This window comes from Dendrobates tinctorius, unplaced genomic scaffold, assembly GCF_039654945.1.
Source record: "Dendrobates tinctorius isolate UK_male_01 unplaced genomic scaffold, ASM3965494v1 ptg000382l, whole genome shotgun sequence".
In the NCBI taxonomy this organism is placed as follows: Eukaryota; Metazoa; Chordata; class Amphibia; order Anura; family Dendrobatidae; genus Dendrobates; species Dendrobates tinctorius.
The window spans coordinates 732,765-750,565 of record NW_027362048.1 but is presented as its reverse complement, the minus strand read 5'-3'; the positions used below and the strand labels follow the sequence as shown (position 1 = coordinate 750,565).

General features: G+C 41.7%; 1 protein-coding gene across 1 annotated transcript in view; it reads left to right on the top strand.

Moving 5' to 3' along the window:
- The window catches only part of LOC141075953 (large neutral amino acids transporter small subunit 3-like), a 292,296-nt gene extending 287,660 nt beyond the window's left edge, over positions 1-4,636 (top strand). The window contains exons 14-15 of the mRNA XM_073563148.1: positions 186-309; positions 3,619-4,636. Coding sequence (XP_073419249.1) covers positions 186-309; positions 3,619-3,795 — 301 coding nt within the window. The 3' untranslated portion in view covers positions 3,796-4,636. The remainder of the gene's footprint in view (positions 1-185; positions 310-3,618) is intronic.
- The last annotated feature ends 13,165 nt before the right edge of the window (positions 4,637-17,801 follow it).

The following is a 17,801-nucleotide window of genomic DNA, read 5'->3' as shown; positions in this document are numbered from 1 at the left end:
TAAAGTTTTAGCACAACTCCCACGTTGCGTCAAAATTTTGGCTACTTTTCAAAGCTTTTGCGCAACTTTTTGGGCATAATAGCTTTGATGAATAGGGGTCCATTGTTTTAGTAACATATTAAATATTATTTCTGATTATGTCTATGTATGAAGCAGTAAAATTGACCTATTCTTTTTTATTGCAGGTTCCCATCAGGTCATTTTGGTACACTTACAGGACTGCAGTCACTCCTCAGTGCAGTATTTGCTTTACTACAAGAACCATTGTATAGGGCTATGCTAGGACCTCTGCATGGAAATGGTTTCTGGGTAAGTCTTAACATGATCTTATAGTTTCAGTAGAATAAGCATAAAGGGGTTATGTCACAAACAAAAGTATATTTTAATCCACAGATCTTGGAATAAACAGTTGTAAAGCGCTGCGGAATATGTTGGTGTATATAAATATAGATTATTCTTATTATTATATTTTGTAGATCTTGGAATAATAATAATTTCCACAATTGGATGTATGTAAATAAAATGTCCCTGTGCTGAGATAATCTTATAAATGTGCCCCTGCTGTGTACTGTGTAATGGCTGTGTCTGACTGTACATGGATATGGTCTGATCATACCACAGCACCTGGGCAGGGGAGGAAGGAAAAGAGAATACAGACATTACTGCACGGGGATCACAGCTTATTCTTTTAAGGTAAAGTATTGTTTAAAAACAGGCAGGGAAATGTTTTAATCACAGAAATAATTAGTTGTGATCCTGTGCTGTCCTATATGTATACTCTACTCCTTCATCCCCTGCCCAGGAGCTGTGGTATGATCAGACCATGTTCCTGCTCGGTAAGACACAGCCATTACACAGTACACAGCAGGGGCACATTTATAAGATTATCTCAGCACAGGGACAATTTATTTACACATCCAATTGTGGAACTTATTATTATTATAAGATCTATTGATTAAAATATAATAATAGTAATCTTTATTTATATAGCGCGAACATATTCCTCAGCACTTTTCAATTCAACAATTCATATGAAAGTCATAAGTAACAACATTAAAGGGAATCTGTCACCAGTTTTTTGGTCTATCAACTAAAAATATCATCTAATAGAGTGTGAGCTATACATTCTCCAACTGCTTGTGAAACCCCCTGACTCCCCATGAATCCCCCCTAAAAACCTTTTATATTGCTCCCACGCTGTATGTAAATATCCTCGGTCCAGTTCAATAGGTGTTGGTTCTCGTCCCTCTCTCCACCCCAAATCGGCGTGCTGTACGCATTCTGATCTGTGAATAGTGTTGTTCGCGTACAGGTCCCGCGTGTGCACATTCAAATTGCCTCCCGCGCACGCACAGTATGCTTTGCCCAAGTACGGGCAAAGCCGAAAAGCATTAGTGCACATGCGCCGGAAGTACTATGTTCCGGAAGTATTTTGCTGTGTTCCGGGACATAGTTCACCGGCGCATTTTTTAGATAATACTACTACTTAACAAAATAAGTCAATGGGAAAGTTCAAAAGACACCTGAAAGATGTCTAAGGCTGGTTTCACACTTGCGTTTTTTTGCGCTGCGTTTTTACGCATAAATGCGCATGCGTTTTTTCCCCTATACGTAACTGGGTCACCCACCAGGGCAGTGGGGTACTCGGTACCGGGCCGGTATCTCAGAGGGAAGTGTCACAGTAGCGGTGACCCGGTCCGTGGCCCTGGGCGCCCATGTAAAAGGGGTTGAGAGTGGCTGATGATTAAAGTTTATAAGTGGATGATACGTGACGCCACCTGTGGTGCTCGGCAATGAAGATGCTAAGCTGACGCTGCAAACAGATCCTCTGGGACAGATGGTGTGGTGCAGCAATGATGTTGTAACCCTCCACAGGCAGAGCTGCAGTCCCAGGGCAAAGTAGATGAAGAGGATAGGTGTTGAGGAAGAGGGTGTAGTGTTTGGCACAGAGATGTAGCAGTGCTGGAGAGTTTGCAGGAAGAAGACACGGACACAATAGGGTGCAGTTTCTTTTACCTTTACTTTGCTTGGTAAATGCAGTCCAGAATTACAGATTACAGATGGAACAGAGGTTGGCCGGCCTGGAAGCAACTTAGGAATCTATCTGTGCAGATGGGTTGTGTAGTCTCCTTCCTAGCGCTTACTTGAGGGACATGCAGTACTGTGTTACACTGAAGTTCCTCCTTCTTGTTTCCTTTTAGATCCACCTCGTATGGCAGACAGCTGTAGCCTTCTATCTCTTCTTTTGGCTCACCCGTCGCTGTTGTGCCTCCGAGTCTTAAGTGGGAATAGAGCATTTACAGCTTCCTATTCCTCTGGTTTCTGTTGCAGGAACATCAGTATCCATACAACCTTGGAGACCAGGCTCCAGATCATGCGCTATCACTAGGAGTGAGCTCTCTATTCTTCGCTCAACCTCCAGCTTCTCTCTCCACGTCTACACACGTTGCCCTCCTCACACTAACTAACTAATTTCCCCTTCCCGGCCCCCAGAGAGCAGCTCTTCCCCCAGTCTTGGGTTCAGAGCTCCCTCTGCTGGCCTGGAGTGGGAGCTGTTTTGTATGCTGTGGTTAACTGCCAGAGAGACCCTTCATTGTTTCCAAGCCTGACATCACCCTCCCTAGGAGGAAGGCAATGCCATTGTGGCGACCATACTCTTGGGGGCGCCACATAACATGGGTGCGCATTGTCATGCGTTTGTACGCGTTTGTATGCGCATGCGGTTTTTTGTAGTGTGCGCCCGGGCGCACAAAATGCATCCTGTTGCATTTTTTGTGCGTCCGACCTGTCTCAAAAAAATGCATGCGCACGAAATTCACCCAAAATCCCATTAAAGTCTATGGGAGCGCTGACATGCGCAAAAACCATGCACAAAAAACAAGAAAACGCATAAAAAAACGCATGATGCATTTTTTATGTGCGTTTTCACTGCACACGCAGCGCAAAAAAATGCAAGTGTGAAAGTAGCCTTAGGGGTAAGGTTTCTCCTTGTGGAGAGTGACATGCCAGCTCTGCGACCAACAGGTGGCGCTATAGAGTTCAAGTCCTCTTTTTCTCTGAAGAGGCAATTTGCACCTGAAAGATGTTCAGACATCTTTTTTTTTCTTTTTTTTAGCATTTTACTATTGTTGCTTAACTATTTAATGAAGTGTAAAAAATGCTTGAAAAACGACATAAAAAAAGTCACAAAAACATTAGAAAACCCTCCAAAAAATGCCAGCAGACACAACTGTCTGAAAAATGCGCACGAAAAAAGCGACTTCTGGAAATAAGTGCCATTTTTTTCTGAAAGGTTTTCTTCTTCAAAAAATTGTCTGAGTTTGACTGAGTTTAAAAGATGTTGCCTGCACATAACCCAAGAACATGGGGAGCCTGCAGTTTATTTATTGTATGGGAGAGAAAAGCTTTTTCTGTTTAGTTGAAGCCTAGACGGGCCGGCATTTATTCTTATACAAGAAGCTATCATCTGCCCAGTGGATATGATATCCTGTGGATGCTCACTTCCGCTTTGCACCAAAGCAGTTTACATAAGATTAGATAAAATTTCATCAGAAATTTAAATTTATAGATTTGGTCATTATTTCTCTTTTATGTGATCTGTTATTGCTTCTCCTGTAGGTAAATGTGGGTCTCTTAATATTTTCCTTTGCTGGATTTGTCCTTCCTGGATATCTTCTAATATATCGCCGCCGTCTTCTTAAAGCTCAGGCAATAAAGGAAAAGGATCCAGCCGCTGTCCAACTGCAAGACTTGAAGCGTCCCAATGGAATGCCAGATGGAGAGACTACGGCTTAGTGACATCAATAGGTTGAAGTGGTATAAAGGATGCAAAATGACCACAACAGTCATGATGTATTTATTGTAAAATTGTAAAAGTACAAGATGATCACCTGATATATTGACATAAAGCCAGGAGACAAGATCCAAGTATATTGACATTTTTGGAAAAGTTTTGTGAGTCAATCTGTACACACTTTGTGCCAATGGCATTAATAGTTTCATAGTACAAGATGATCACCTGATATATTGACATAAAGCCAGGAGACAAGATCCAAGTATATTGACATTTTTGGAAAAGTTTTGTGAGTCAATCTGTACACACTTTGTGCCAATGGCATTAATAGTTTCATAGTTTTAAGACATGACAGAAAACACACATCTATTGTGTTTAACATAGAATCCTATATGTTGATCCAGAAGAAGGCAACGACCATGTGAGGCAGAAGATATTGGCCCCATTTTAGGGGAAAAATTGTTTCTCGACACTATATATGGCAATTAGACTAGTTCCCTGGATAAGAAACTGATTGTAGAATCTAAAAATCATAACCTGTAATATTATATTTTTCAGGAAGATATCCAGAGCCTCATTAAAATTATTTTGTGAATTATCACGACATCATGTGACAGTGAGGTCCACAGTCTCCCTGCTCTTACTATAAAGAATTGTTGTGTGAAGATGATGCCACCTTTTCCCTTTAAAAGTAGGGGAAATAACTTTGGTTTTGATTGCGAGTCTAGGTGTAAAAATCTCATTAGAAAGATCTCTGTACTGTCCCCGTATATATCTGTACATTCTAATAAGATTGCCCTTAAGCCTTCGTTTTTCCTGAATATACACAGGCTTGATAACCTTTCTTGGTACTGTAGTCCACCCATTTCCTTAATAATCTTTGTCGCTCTTCTCTGCGCCCACTGTAGTTCAGCGATGTCTTTCACTGGAGCCCAAAATTGTACCCAGTGTTCTAATTGTGGCCGCACTAGTGACTTGTATAGAGGCAAAACCATGTTCTTGTTATGAGCATCTATGACTCGTCTTAAGGGTATGTGCACACGTAGTTTTTAGGTGGTGCAGATTTCTCCCCGCAGATTTTGTAATATCCGCAGGTAAATTTCAGGTCAAAAGACCTGCGGATTAGGCTGCAGTTTTGCCCTGTGGTTTATCACCTCTAGAATGGAGGAGATGGTAAACCGCAGCGGAATCCACAGAAAAGAACTGACACGTCATTTCTTTCTGCGGATTTGAAACCGCAGCAAAACCGTGCGGAAAAATCCTCAGCATGTGCACAGCGGTTTCCATTTTACATAGAGTAAAATGGTACTGTACAACGCAGCAGATTCTGCTGCGGGCCCACAGGGCCAGAAACGCTGCGGATCCACAGCAAAATCCACAGTGTGCACACACCCTAAGGTTGTTTTACACTGATAATTAATTCAGATCTTGGAAATACAATAAACTTTTCAAACCCAATTCTTATTCACAGTAGCATCATTTTTCTATAACAGGCAGCTAAAGATATAGTTCGAACAGTGGAAGACTTCCGCTCTGGGCAATTAGGCATAGATATTTTCTGTAAAAACGGGTCATATGTGCAGAGACCGGGAACACATAACCCGCTATGAGTAGCGCTAATAACACTGCACAGAAAGCATATCAGACTATTCATACAAAGGATACAGTCTGAAATATTTGCACATGCTTGATCAGTGCTAAAGAAGCCTACTGGAGGAACCATATTGTTCGCTGCATAGAAAAATGAGGCAATTTTGAAACAGTGTGGATTTATTTTTGGAGTAAAACCCATCTAATGCATCCCATTATTTTATTAGCCTTGGCAACAGCTGCCTGGCACTGGTCAGTAAAGGTGAGTTTACTGCCCACCCGTACACCCAAATCTTTTTCAGTGACAGTTTACACCGTGTTTTACTATTTAATACATAATTGTCATTATATACATTATATCCTCTGCCAAGTTCATGTCCTTTCATTTATCTACATTAAATTTCAGTTGGCATTTCATGGCCCAATGCTCCCGTTCCCCAAAACCCTCTGTAATATTATATTTTCATCATCCTTTGTTGATTATCTTATAGAATTTAGTATCAGCTGAAAATAATAAAATTCTACTCTGTGTGCCCTCAATAAGATCATTGATAAACATATTTAAAATAAGAGGGCCCAATACTGACCCCTACAGTACCTCATAGTTAACTGTGACCCAGTCAGATTGTGTTCCATTAATAGCCTTTCTTTGTTTTCTATCTATCGCTGAACCAGTTGTTAACCCAATTACACACATTTATATCCAGCCCCAATGTTCTAATTTTATGCACAAACCTTTTATATGGTATTTTATTGGATAACGTTGAAAAGACAAGAATGGCAATATCAGCGGCTTTGTCCTGTTCAAGTTTGAAACTTTCCTTCTATTTCTTAGAAAACCTTCAAATATTTTGACCACAGTGGTATTTTCTTACAGACCTACAGTTTCTGGACTTACTTTTTAACTCCTTTTTGAATATTGGCACCATATTTGTCATGCACCAATCCTATGGAACAGAGTCTATCACAGTCTATCCTTAAATATTAGAAATAATGATTTTTCATGATAACAAATTCATGCAAAACTCTGCTGTGAATGCTATGTGGTCCCATTGATTTGTTTATTTTAGTATTTTTGAGGCGGTGCTGCAATTTTTGCTGGAATAGGTAGGTGATATTTAATTTAGAAGTTATGGGGTATCTAAAGATGTAATCTACCTTTGAATTTTTCTGTGTAAATACTGTACAGAATAAGGCATCCTTTGAATTGTCCAGCTCAACAATTTCACTAATATTTTTGACAGCCAGCATTATCATTTTTAAGTCTCTTATTGTTTATATAGTTTAAGAATATATATTTTTTTTTACTTTTTGGGTCAATGATTCTCTACGTGACAATGATATTCTCTAACAAATAATGCAGCATTCTGTAGCGCTATAGCATGCAAACATGAAATATGAAAATTGAATTGCATTACTGCACTAGAAATATGAAAAAATTGAGAATGCTTAGCGCATAAATTGGCCAATTCATGTGTACCTGGAAGCCACGATAAGGCGATTCTTGTTGCCAGGACCTAATGACAATCCTCTCTTAGACAGTCTACATTTTTTCTGGGAACCTAATGTGAATCCTCTCTTAGGGTCCCGTCATACATAGCAACGCACCAGCAATCCCGACAACGATATTACCTTGTCAGGATCGCTGGTGAGCTGCCAAACAGGCAGCTTCACCAGCGATCAGCACCAGCGACACATGGGTAACAAGCAACGCACGTCGCTTAGTTACCCTCTGTGTACCTTAGTTACCAGCACGCTGATGTAGGGAGCTGGTAACCAAGATACACATCGGCACTTAGAAACCCAATGTGTACCTTGGTTACCAGCTCCCTGCACCAGCCCGCTGGTAACTAAGGTACACATCGGGTTTCTAAGCACTGCGCCCCACTTAGAAACCCGATGTTTACCTTAGTTACCAGCGGCAGATCGCTGATCGCTGGTCTCCCGCCCGTCACATGCAGCGATGCGTGCTGGCCAGCGGGAGACCAGCGATCAAAAAATTGTCCTGGCCACTCCAGGACGATCAGCAATAACCGGCAGGGGGGCCGGTCGCTGAGAAGTGTCACACACAGCGATCTCGCTGGTGAGAACGCTGTTGCGTCACAAAACTTGTGACTCAGAAGCGATCTGGCTAGCCAGATCGCTATGTGTGACGGGGGCTTTAGACTGAAGTCTACATCTCTGTGGAGAGGTAGGATCCTGCTGTAATTAAAAATGCCTGAGGCTGAGGCGTGGTAGAGTGCTCAGTCAGAAGGCTAATGCATACAAATATCAAAAAATTGACCATCACATTCAAACATAAATTAGGTCTGAATAGGTGCTGCTTACTAAGAGTAGCCATATATAATCAAACATATAAAGCAGCACTCTGTAGCACTATAGCATGCAAACATGACGCTCAGTTTTTTGATATTTGAATGCTATTCTCTGTGTCAATTCATTTTTTTTTTATATAACCGGTGACGAAACTTGAAAGGCCCCACCTAAGGCTGGTTTCAAGCTATATCATGCAGCCGAGTTCTGATTCATGCTGCCTGTCTTTTGGGTGGCACAAATCAGATGGCATGTTCCCTTTAACAATGCCAAAAAGGACAAAAGTACAGTATTTGTGTTTAATATTCCATTGTTTTAAGTGATGTACTTAAACAAGGTTGTTCAAAATAATAATTTTTGTCACATATTATTCTGACCACTGGACTACAGTCAACTGGTGTTGTTGCCATTCTACAAACAATGAAGAATGGCAACAACACCTTTTTAAAAAAGTGAAAAATTATATTTATTTCTAGCCCATGTACACAATTTTTCAAGAGAAAAAAAAGGCTCATTCTCACTTAAAAAAGTCTTATTACCAGAGCTAAAACATTGTGTACATGAGCTTGAAATAAATACAATTTTTCCCCTTTTTAATGGAAGTGCTGCTATTCTTCATTGTTTGTATTCAATGTTGTATAATATGTATTATATATATTCAAGGTTGCAATTTTCTAAAAGAAAAGCAAAATTTTTCATTTAAAATAGTGTAAAGAGGTTCTCCACTACTAGGACAATCCCTTCTTAATCTAAATGTTCGACCCTGATAAAATAATAAAGTCCATACTTCCCTCCCATGCTGGCGCTGTTCCAGCAGTGTCGGCACTCGCGGTCCTGGGGCTGTGATGTGGTGAAACGACACCTGATGCCTCACCGCCCAATCAGCACTGTCGTCACTGTGCACCTTCGAACAAACTGAATTTGAAGTGGAAGTCTGGGCTACAGCTGATCTCGGACTTCGTCTTCATGTTCATTTCAACAGGAGGCAGAGACAGTGATGGCAGCGCTGGGCATCAGGTGTCGTTTCACCACATCACAGACCCGTGACCACGAGGGCCGACACTGCTCGAATGGAGCCAGTACAGGAGGGGAGTATGGACTTTATTATTTTATCGGGACCGAGCATTTAGTTTAAGAAGCGGTTGTGCTAGTAGTGTACCACCCCTGTAAGGCTTCTTTCACAAATACTTGATTTTTTTTCTTTGCTTGCTGAAAGAACTCAAAGGAATTCACGATTTTGTGTAGGGTACATAAAAATAAGTGCCTTCCACTTGAAAAATTGGGTGGGTTCATCCGACTGGAAAAAAAATATCATGTAACCACCCAGTTTTTCAAGAGGAAGGCACTTATTTTACTCACTTATATAGCACCATTAATTCCACAGCACTTTACACATTAATATCACTGTCCCTATTGGGGCTCACGATCTAGATTCCCTTTCAGTATGTCTTTAGAGTTAGGGTGGAAACCAGAGTACCCAGAGGAAACCCACGGAAATACAGAGAAAACATCCAAACTCCTTGCAGATGTTGTCCTTGGTGGGATTTGTCCAAAGGACCACAGTGCTGCGATGCTAACCACTGAGCCACCGTGCTGCCCACACTTCAGGAAATGCTACTTTTCTCTGTCATTTTATTATCCTGGAATGTCATTTTCTTCGTTTTCTGAGCGATTTTGCAATGTTTTTGTCAGTCAATTAATTTTTTAAGCATGTTCTTTGCATTTTTGTGGAATCTTTTTACTGCTGTTTTCCGGGTGTTTTTAAAAGTCCATTTAACAATGAAGACGCTACTTGCAGTTTTTGAAGCAGAAATGCTAACAAAATGATCAAAATATTTTGAGCCGTCTCATTAGATTCCATCATATAGAAGATATCGTTTATCGTATTCTCTCAGATGAGGAGATGGGAAAAAAGTGCCTCCATCTTCTCCATTCTTTGAGGCTTCGGAAATCAGACTGCACTCAGATGTCATTCAAGTGCAGTCTGATGGTTTCCATCGACACATTGACTCGCATGGCCAAGTGCAATCCAAATATCAGATCAAACTCATGCATGCTGCTAATTTTTTTCCTCAGAACAGCTCAGTGCAAGAAAAAAAAATCGAATATATGCACTGTCCAAATACGATCTGATGTCATGGTGGTCAGATTTTTTTAGTTTTTAGTTGTACAGTGTTTTGTCCATATTATATTATCCACAATAAATATTTAGTAATTTCATATAGGTGTGCCAACTGCTATGTATATTCTATTTTGTACAGTGTAGCATCCTAATCTAATCTATACAGTTGCGCATCATACTTCCTTTTTGTTTTTACCACTTGGCATCTTGCAAACCTGAAGCAGTTAAAGCTCAACCGAATGAATACATGAACAGCAAGTTGTTTTTACATAGAAATGTTTATGTTCATTCTTTTGTTCATTTAATTTGCACTTGTGTGCTCATATCTTAGCTGTAGACTTTAATTTAACATCTGGCTGCAGGTTTTTGTTCAAAAATATAAAGAATACGCACAGGGAAAAGAAAACATGAAAATATATAGCAGATTTGATTCAGATTTTTCCACTACAGGGCAAGTGGGACGAGCGAGGCTAAGTGCCAGAATTGGCACATCTGAGGCTAGTTTCACACTAGCATATTTTCACGCAGCGCACAGCGCCGCTAAGCCCCGCCCTCTGCCGCGCCCCCTCCGGTCATCTCCCTACTATCGCACAGCGATGCATGCGATCTGCGCACTCTATCTTTAGCATAGGATGCGCAGACCGTGCGCTAGTAGGATTTTTGCGTGCGCTGCGCAGTTTTGAAGGTGCGCCGATGTGCGCTGAACACACCATATTGCTTTTTGGTGCGCTCGGCGCACCTTGAAAAGTGCGCAGCGCACGCAAAAATCCTACTAGCACATGGTCAGCGCAGGGTCTGCGCACCTTATGCTAAAGATAGGGTGCGCAGATCGCATGTAGCGCTGTGAGGTAGTAGGGAGATGACCGGAGGGGGAGCGACAGGGGGCGGGGCTTAGCGGCGCCGTGCACTGCGTGTAGATACGCTAGTGTGAAACTAGCCTTAGAAATGCGCCTTTTCTGGGACGGCTGAGAGCTGATGCTTTTAGCCGGGGGGGCCAGTACCCAGTGGCCCCTTCCTGGGCTATTAATATCAGCCCGCAGCTGTCTGCATAGCCTTTGCTGGTTATTAATTATTGGGGGACCCCACATCATTTCTTGGGGGTTCACCATTTTAATAGCCAGTAAGTATTTAATTTAATATTTAGTATTTAAGTATACAGTTGTGAACTGATATTAATAACCTGGGAAGTTCCATGGGTATTACCCCCTTCCCAGGCTATAAACATCTGCCCCCAGCCATCAGTTTTCCCTCTGCTGGTTACGAAAATTGCGCAGGAGTCCACACCATTTTTTTCTGAAAAATAATCTTTCATTAATTAAATACATGTACAGTAGTCACTGCGGTGGTTTTCAGTTGCTGTTTGTGGGCCTTTCTGTCTGTAGTTTAGTCTTTAACAAGTGAAATGCATGCTCAATTGGGTTGAGATCAGGTGACTGACTTGGCCATTCAAGAATATTCCACTTCTTTGCTTTAATAAAGCTTTATGCTTTGGGTCATTGTCCATCTGTAGTATGAAACGACGACCAATCAGTTTGGCTGCATTTGGCTGGATCTGAACACACAGTATGGCTCTGAATACCTCAGAATTCATTCGGCTGCTTCTGTCATGTGTCACATCATCTATAAACACTAGTGACCCAGTGCCACTGGCAGCCATGCATGCCCAATCCATCACACTGCCTCCGCCATGTTTTACAGATGATGTGGTATGCTTTGGATCATGAGCTGTACCACGCCTTCGCCATACTTTTCTCTTTCCATCATTGTGGTAGAGGTTGATCTTGGTTTCATCTGTCCAAAGAATGTTCTTCCAGAACTGTGCTGGCTTTTTTAGATTTTTTTTTAGCAAAGTCCAGTCTAGCCTTTTGATTCTTGATGCTTATGAGCGGCTTGCACCGTGCAGTGAACCCTCTGTATTTACTTTCATGGAGTCTTCTCTTTATGGTAGATTTGGATGTTGATATGCCTACCTCCTGGGGAGTGTTGTTCACTTGGTTGGCTGTTGTGAAGGGGTTTCTCTTCACTATGGAGATTATTCTGCGATCATCCACCACTGTTGTCTTCCGTGGGCGCCCAGGTCTTTTTGCATTGATGAGTTCACCAGTGCTTTCTTTCGTTCTCAGGATATACCAAACTGTAGATTTTGCCACTCCTAATGTTGTAGCAATTTCTCCGATGGGTTTTTTCTGTTTTTGCAGCTTAAGGATGGCTTGTTTCACCTGCATGGAGAGCTCCTTTGACCGCATGTTTCCTTCACAGCAAAACCTTCCAAATGCAAGCACCACACCTCAAATCAACTCCAGGCCTTTTATCTGCTTAATTGAGAATGACATAACGAAGGGATTGCCCACACCTGCCCATGAAATAGCCTTGGAGTCAATTGTCCAATTACTTTTGGTCCCTTTAAAAACAGGGTGGCACATGTTAAGGAGCTGAAACTCCTAAACCCTTCATCCAATGTTAATGTGGATACCCTCAAATGAAAGCTGAAAGTCTGATCTTCAACTGCATCTGAATTGTTTTGTTTAAAATTCATTGTGGTAATGTCTAGAACCAAAATTAGAAAAATGTTGTCTCTGTCCAAATATATATGAACCTATCTTTATATATATATATATATATATATATATATATATATATATATATATGAAATAGTATTGTTTCTCCAGCGATCAGTCCAATGGTAGAGTAAAGTATGACTTTTATTTTTCCTTTTTCCATTAAAAAGGTTCCATGTTTCTTCAGTAACAATTTTGCATATAGTCAATCCATTTTGGACGACGTGTTTCGACACTACATGTGTCTTCCTCCAGGTCTCTCCAGGTCTACCATGGGACTGATGGCTGGAGAAACAATGCTATTTCCTTTACATGCTAGGATTTATCCCAATCCGTTTTCCCTGCGAACTGCTACCACAGGCTGGACTTATTCCTTGTTTTCTTCAAAGCGGTGAGCTGGCTATGCTAAAAAATTCTTTTTTTCATGTATATATATACAGTGTATATATACATATACTATATATATATATATATATATATATAAACTGTCATTTTACCAGATACAAATCCGCAGACCAATCTGCAGCGTGTGCACATAGCCTTAGTAACAGACTTTTGTCTTCACTGAATGTGAAAACATTTTTACCAAAACATTAATGAAGAAATTCTGGATTTTACATACTTGTTATTAGAAGTTGAGAATCACATTGACCAATAGATTGCACGCAATGTGAAAAAAAATTAAGATGTATCAAAAGTACCAGGAGAAATCAGAAGTGATTTGGAAAATAAAAACAGCCACATGACTGAAAATGTTTTGATTTTGTTTTTCTTTCACAAATGGCTCTATCTCCAAAAAGCCATGTTTTATTTGTGCATGTATACGTAGAGAAAGCTGGCAAGCTGCTGGTAAAAAAAAAAAAAAAAAAGGTTGCGCTTGAGGAAAGGACAATAGTCCTGTAGTAGCATAGCGTAAACCTCCTAAGCCAAAATTCAAACATAGAGATTCTTGATGGAAATGTGATTTTATTTTTGCAGCAGACGCTGAGGGCCCTAGGCAGATGCCTAGTTTGCCTGCCCCTAAAGCCGGCACTGCTGTGTATTTAGGGTTAGTGTGCAGACATATGCCATATATATGCTGCCCACTAACCCTATACTGTATACCCAGCCATTACCTGCAAAGGTGTCTGTGAGAATGACCACCAATTGGTCGAAACATTGGACTATTATCTGTTTTTTCTCTGGTGCCGGATCGCTATGAAACCACATTTGCAGCAAGAATTTCTATGTTTGTCTTTTCGTTGCTGAGGTTTACGCTACCCTATTTCTGCATGTCTTCCCCAGAACTGGAGGTTCCTGAGCATTTTCCTGTATGCCCATCCTCTGCCAAACTGCTGCTTTTGATTAACATGGCATATGTGGTCTGTATCTGAAATGAAACAAATAAATCTTTACATTCCCCTCGCAAGCATTAGCATTGCCCCAAAGACCTCTTCTTCCAACTGCACCCCAGCTGCCAGGATTGCTGTCGAATATACAAGACACATGAAAGGATGTTCTGCAGGGATATAAAGTCAAGGCATTGACAAATACATGGTTTTTTTGTTTCAAAAATATCTATTTATAAGCCAAACTCTCTCAGGTATCTTCAGTTACGTCAAGTTGTGTTGCTAATTAAACTTGCCTTACCGATGTGTTTATTACTGGTTATTTTATGTGAGAAATCTTGATGTTCTTCAGAAATGTTTGTATATGCCATAACATTTGATTGGTGAAGGCCGACGTCATGGACTCTTGCCAATCTCACAAACTAAGAGACAGATATTTATTTTTTATTTCTTTTGTTCAGTGATGTTCCCGGTTATCTACTATGCAAGGAACTATAACAAAACTCCATCCAAGCAAATGGGTTCTGTAACAATTCCCTGCACAGCAGTTGGGAGTGAGCATTGTTCTGCAGTGAAACACTGGTCTGATGATTCTTAGGGTTTGTGGCAGTCGTACCACCCATAATGAGACTCTGTCAGGGTTCCCATGATGTTTTAGGCCTTTATTTAGGTACTCTATGATTGTGTTTGTTGCTTGATGCAGTTGCACATATTTGAGCCTCGCTGTACGTCAATGGACCAAAACTAGTCCGTTGAGGAGTTTACTCACTGAGAGTAGCCCATGTTCAGTAGCTGCTGCAGTCATGCCCCTTGGATGACTGAAAGTCCCTGCACTTCTGATGTCTTCTGCGCTCCTAGGATATCTCTTCCATGGTCACAGATCTGATCTGCAGTGGACTTCCGAAGTGTCTGCGCTTGGTGGATCAATAATAAATTAGCAGAGCTGAGACAAGGGAAGAAAGATACCAGGAGAAGCACAAACTGTGAAGGCATGTGCAGTGCAGGGGCTGTCAGTAATGTCCAGGGGGCATGCCTATTCTTACTGGGCCCACACTAGTCTCAGTGAGTAAAAGCCTCACTGGACTAGTCCTGGTTTATTAGCATACACAGCAAGCTGCTGTATATAAGTTAATTTTGCTCAAATATGTGGCTTTGCATAAAACATTAGCCATATTACTGGACTAACTGGATAAACGTCTGTCAGGTCATTGGGATAGCATAAAAACGTTGCGAAACCTGACGGATGCCGTTTAATACTATGCTACTAGTGGTACGCTAAATTGCTTATACACTTACAGTTGTCAGCAAAACACAAGATTTATAAGAATAAATGTATTATTTTCAGTCTAATATTATTTATGCTATTATTACTTGTGTTTAATACATTGCCTTTTGTGTGTTGTGTTGGTGTATAAGTAAAGAAGACTGTCAAATAATTGTTGCAGCAAGTCTTGTGTTATTTAATTAATGTATACCATGCTATAACTACAGGAATGAGTAGTAGTAGGTGTCATGTGGGGCTCACACTGAATATATGGAGGCTATGTAGGGGCTCATACTGTATGTAGGAGGCCATGTGGGGCTCACACAATATATATGAAACAAAGCTATATGGGGCTCACACTGTATGTATGAAGGCTATGTGGGAGGCTCATACTGTATATATGGAAGCTATGTGGGGGGCTCATACTGAATATCGGAGGCTATGTGGGGGCTCATACTGTATATAGGAATATAGGAAGCTACCTACTTACAGGCCTAGGTATAAGGCACTTCCATCAATACAAGATCCTACAGAAGATAGGGAAGCATATTCCTGGTATAATAAATATTCTTTATTAGATCCAAAAGATAAAAACTTTACAAAAAATATACTTTTAAGGGAGATCCAAATGCAAAATAAACTGTCTGCCAGGGGAGCATACCAAAGCCTAAAAAAACAGTGTCATAATGTAGGAATTTATTCAGAACCTAATAAATAGTACAAAGGCATGGTCAAGCTGAAAGTCCATATATCATTATTTTGAAAATAAATAAATTAAACATAGATTGAGAATTAATGGCAGCAGGAGTCCACAGAAGCCAGTATATAAGTAGAGATTAGCTAAAGGTTAACCAAAAGGTCAACTAAATTGGTCCCAAAGGCTCTTATATATATCCAATGGCAAGTGGGTGTTCCATACGGAGACCAAGCAGTCAATATATGCAAAAGAAGCAATCTAGCAACAAGCCATACATATAACCAAACATGAACTAAGAGAAGCCTGAAAAATGAGTTAATAGAGAGCTAGATTATAACAGCCATGTTCAAAAAAACATGCAAAGGCAGTAGTAGGCTGGGTAAAAGAATCCAACAGAGAACCTAAGTCATAAGACAGTGCAAATAGTAAAAAAAAAAAACCTAATGCATATTATAAGGCACAGTGGCCGAACATCAGCAGGCTGTTAAATAGATTGTTTATGCTCATATAAATTCTGTTCAACCTGTTCAGTTTATCCATTAGACTGTGGGTGAAATGCACAAGAAAATGACAGATGGATTCCCAGACGGGTGCAAAATGCCCTCCAAAACTTGTACCCCCCCCTCGGTCAGAAACAATATCGTCTGGGATCCCATGTAATTTTACCATTTTCGTGATGAAAATTTGCACCAAATGACTTGGCATTCGGTAAAGCTGGTAATGGCAATAAAATGAGACATCTTACTAAATCTATCCACGACCACCAAAATTACTGTGTTTCCTGGTGACATGGGTAGGTCCGTGATGAAATCGGCCAACAAGTGAGTCTAAGGGCGTGGCCTGAGCGGCATGTGAGGAGGACGTGTGCCCGCTGAGCTCCCGCATATTCCTGCTTTATTCAGCCGTTTCGTCCCCACAGCACGGCTAGTATAACCCCTGGAGGCTGCACCGGAGTCGGTGGACACCGCGGGGCACCGGAGATTGCCGCTTCACCCCAGGATATGGGGAAAAGAGGTCAGAGAAGGGTGGCAGGAGAGGCTGGAGCGGGGAGCCAAGATGGCGCCGCCGCCTCAGCGCGCGCTTTGGAGGAGGCCGCAGAAGACAGCGCGGCTAGGAACAGGGCAGTGGCGGCCAGGCTGCAGCATTTTGCCCGCACGGCTGAGGCAGAACAGGAGTCTCTCCAGGACTCTGATTTGGACCAGGAGACTGTGGCAGAGGACATGAGCTCGGGAATGGGGGAGGAGGAGGAGGCTGCCCATGCCAGAGAGCAGGGGGGGAAGGGAGCTGAGCCTAGCTGGAGTGATCTGGTGGAAAGAAATAAACAACACCTCACAGCCTTGCAATTACAAGTTCCAGACGAGCCCACCAACAAAGATGTAATGCTGGCAGTGGTGCACTGTGGGACTGCGATCTCACATGTCCTGACGCAACTGGGCTTTCTGCAGGAGTCCATGCAGACTGTGCGACATGACCTGCACAGTGTTAGAGACAGAACAAGCCAGCTGGAAAAGCGTATGGGTGCTGTGGAGAATTCTGCCTCTGACTCAGGACAGCATTGTACAGAGCTCAAGAAGGATATGGCAGCTGTCTGGGCTAAAACTGATGACCTTGAAAATAGATCCAGACGGAATAATGTTCGTATTGTGGGCATGCCAGAGCGTTGTGAGGGAAAGAATCCTACTGCCTTCATTGAAACATGGCTTAAAGAAACAGTAGGTGAGGACAATCTAACACACCTGTATGCAGTGGAAAGAGCACACAGAGTCCCGACTCGGCCCCCCCTCCCTGGTCATCCACCAAGACCTGTGCTGGCTAAAATCCTTCATTACAGGGACAGAGACGCTATCCTTAGATACTCGAGAGAACACCCTGACCTTACAATGGAGGGATCCAGAGTCTCCATTTACCCGGACTTTTCGCCGGAAGTTCAGAAGATGAGAGCGAAGTTCATAGACATCAAGAAGCGTCTGAGAGCCTGCGGCGTCAAGTACTCCATGTTTTTCCCGGCTAAATTGCGTGTTGAGGCCTGGAATAAAAGCCACTTTTTTCTGGACCCCAGGGAAGCCGTGGACTGGTTGGACCTTAACGAGCGACAATTGAGGAAGGAGAGGGAGGAGCAGGAATGTGGCTGATGGT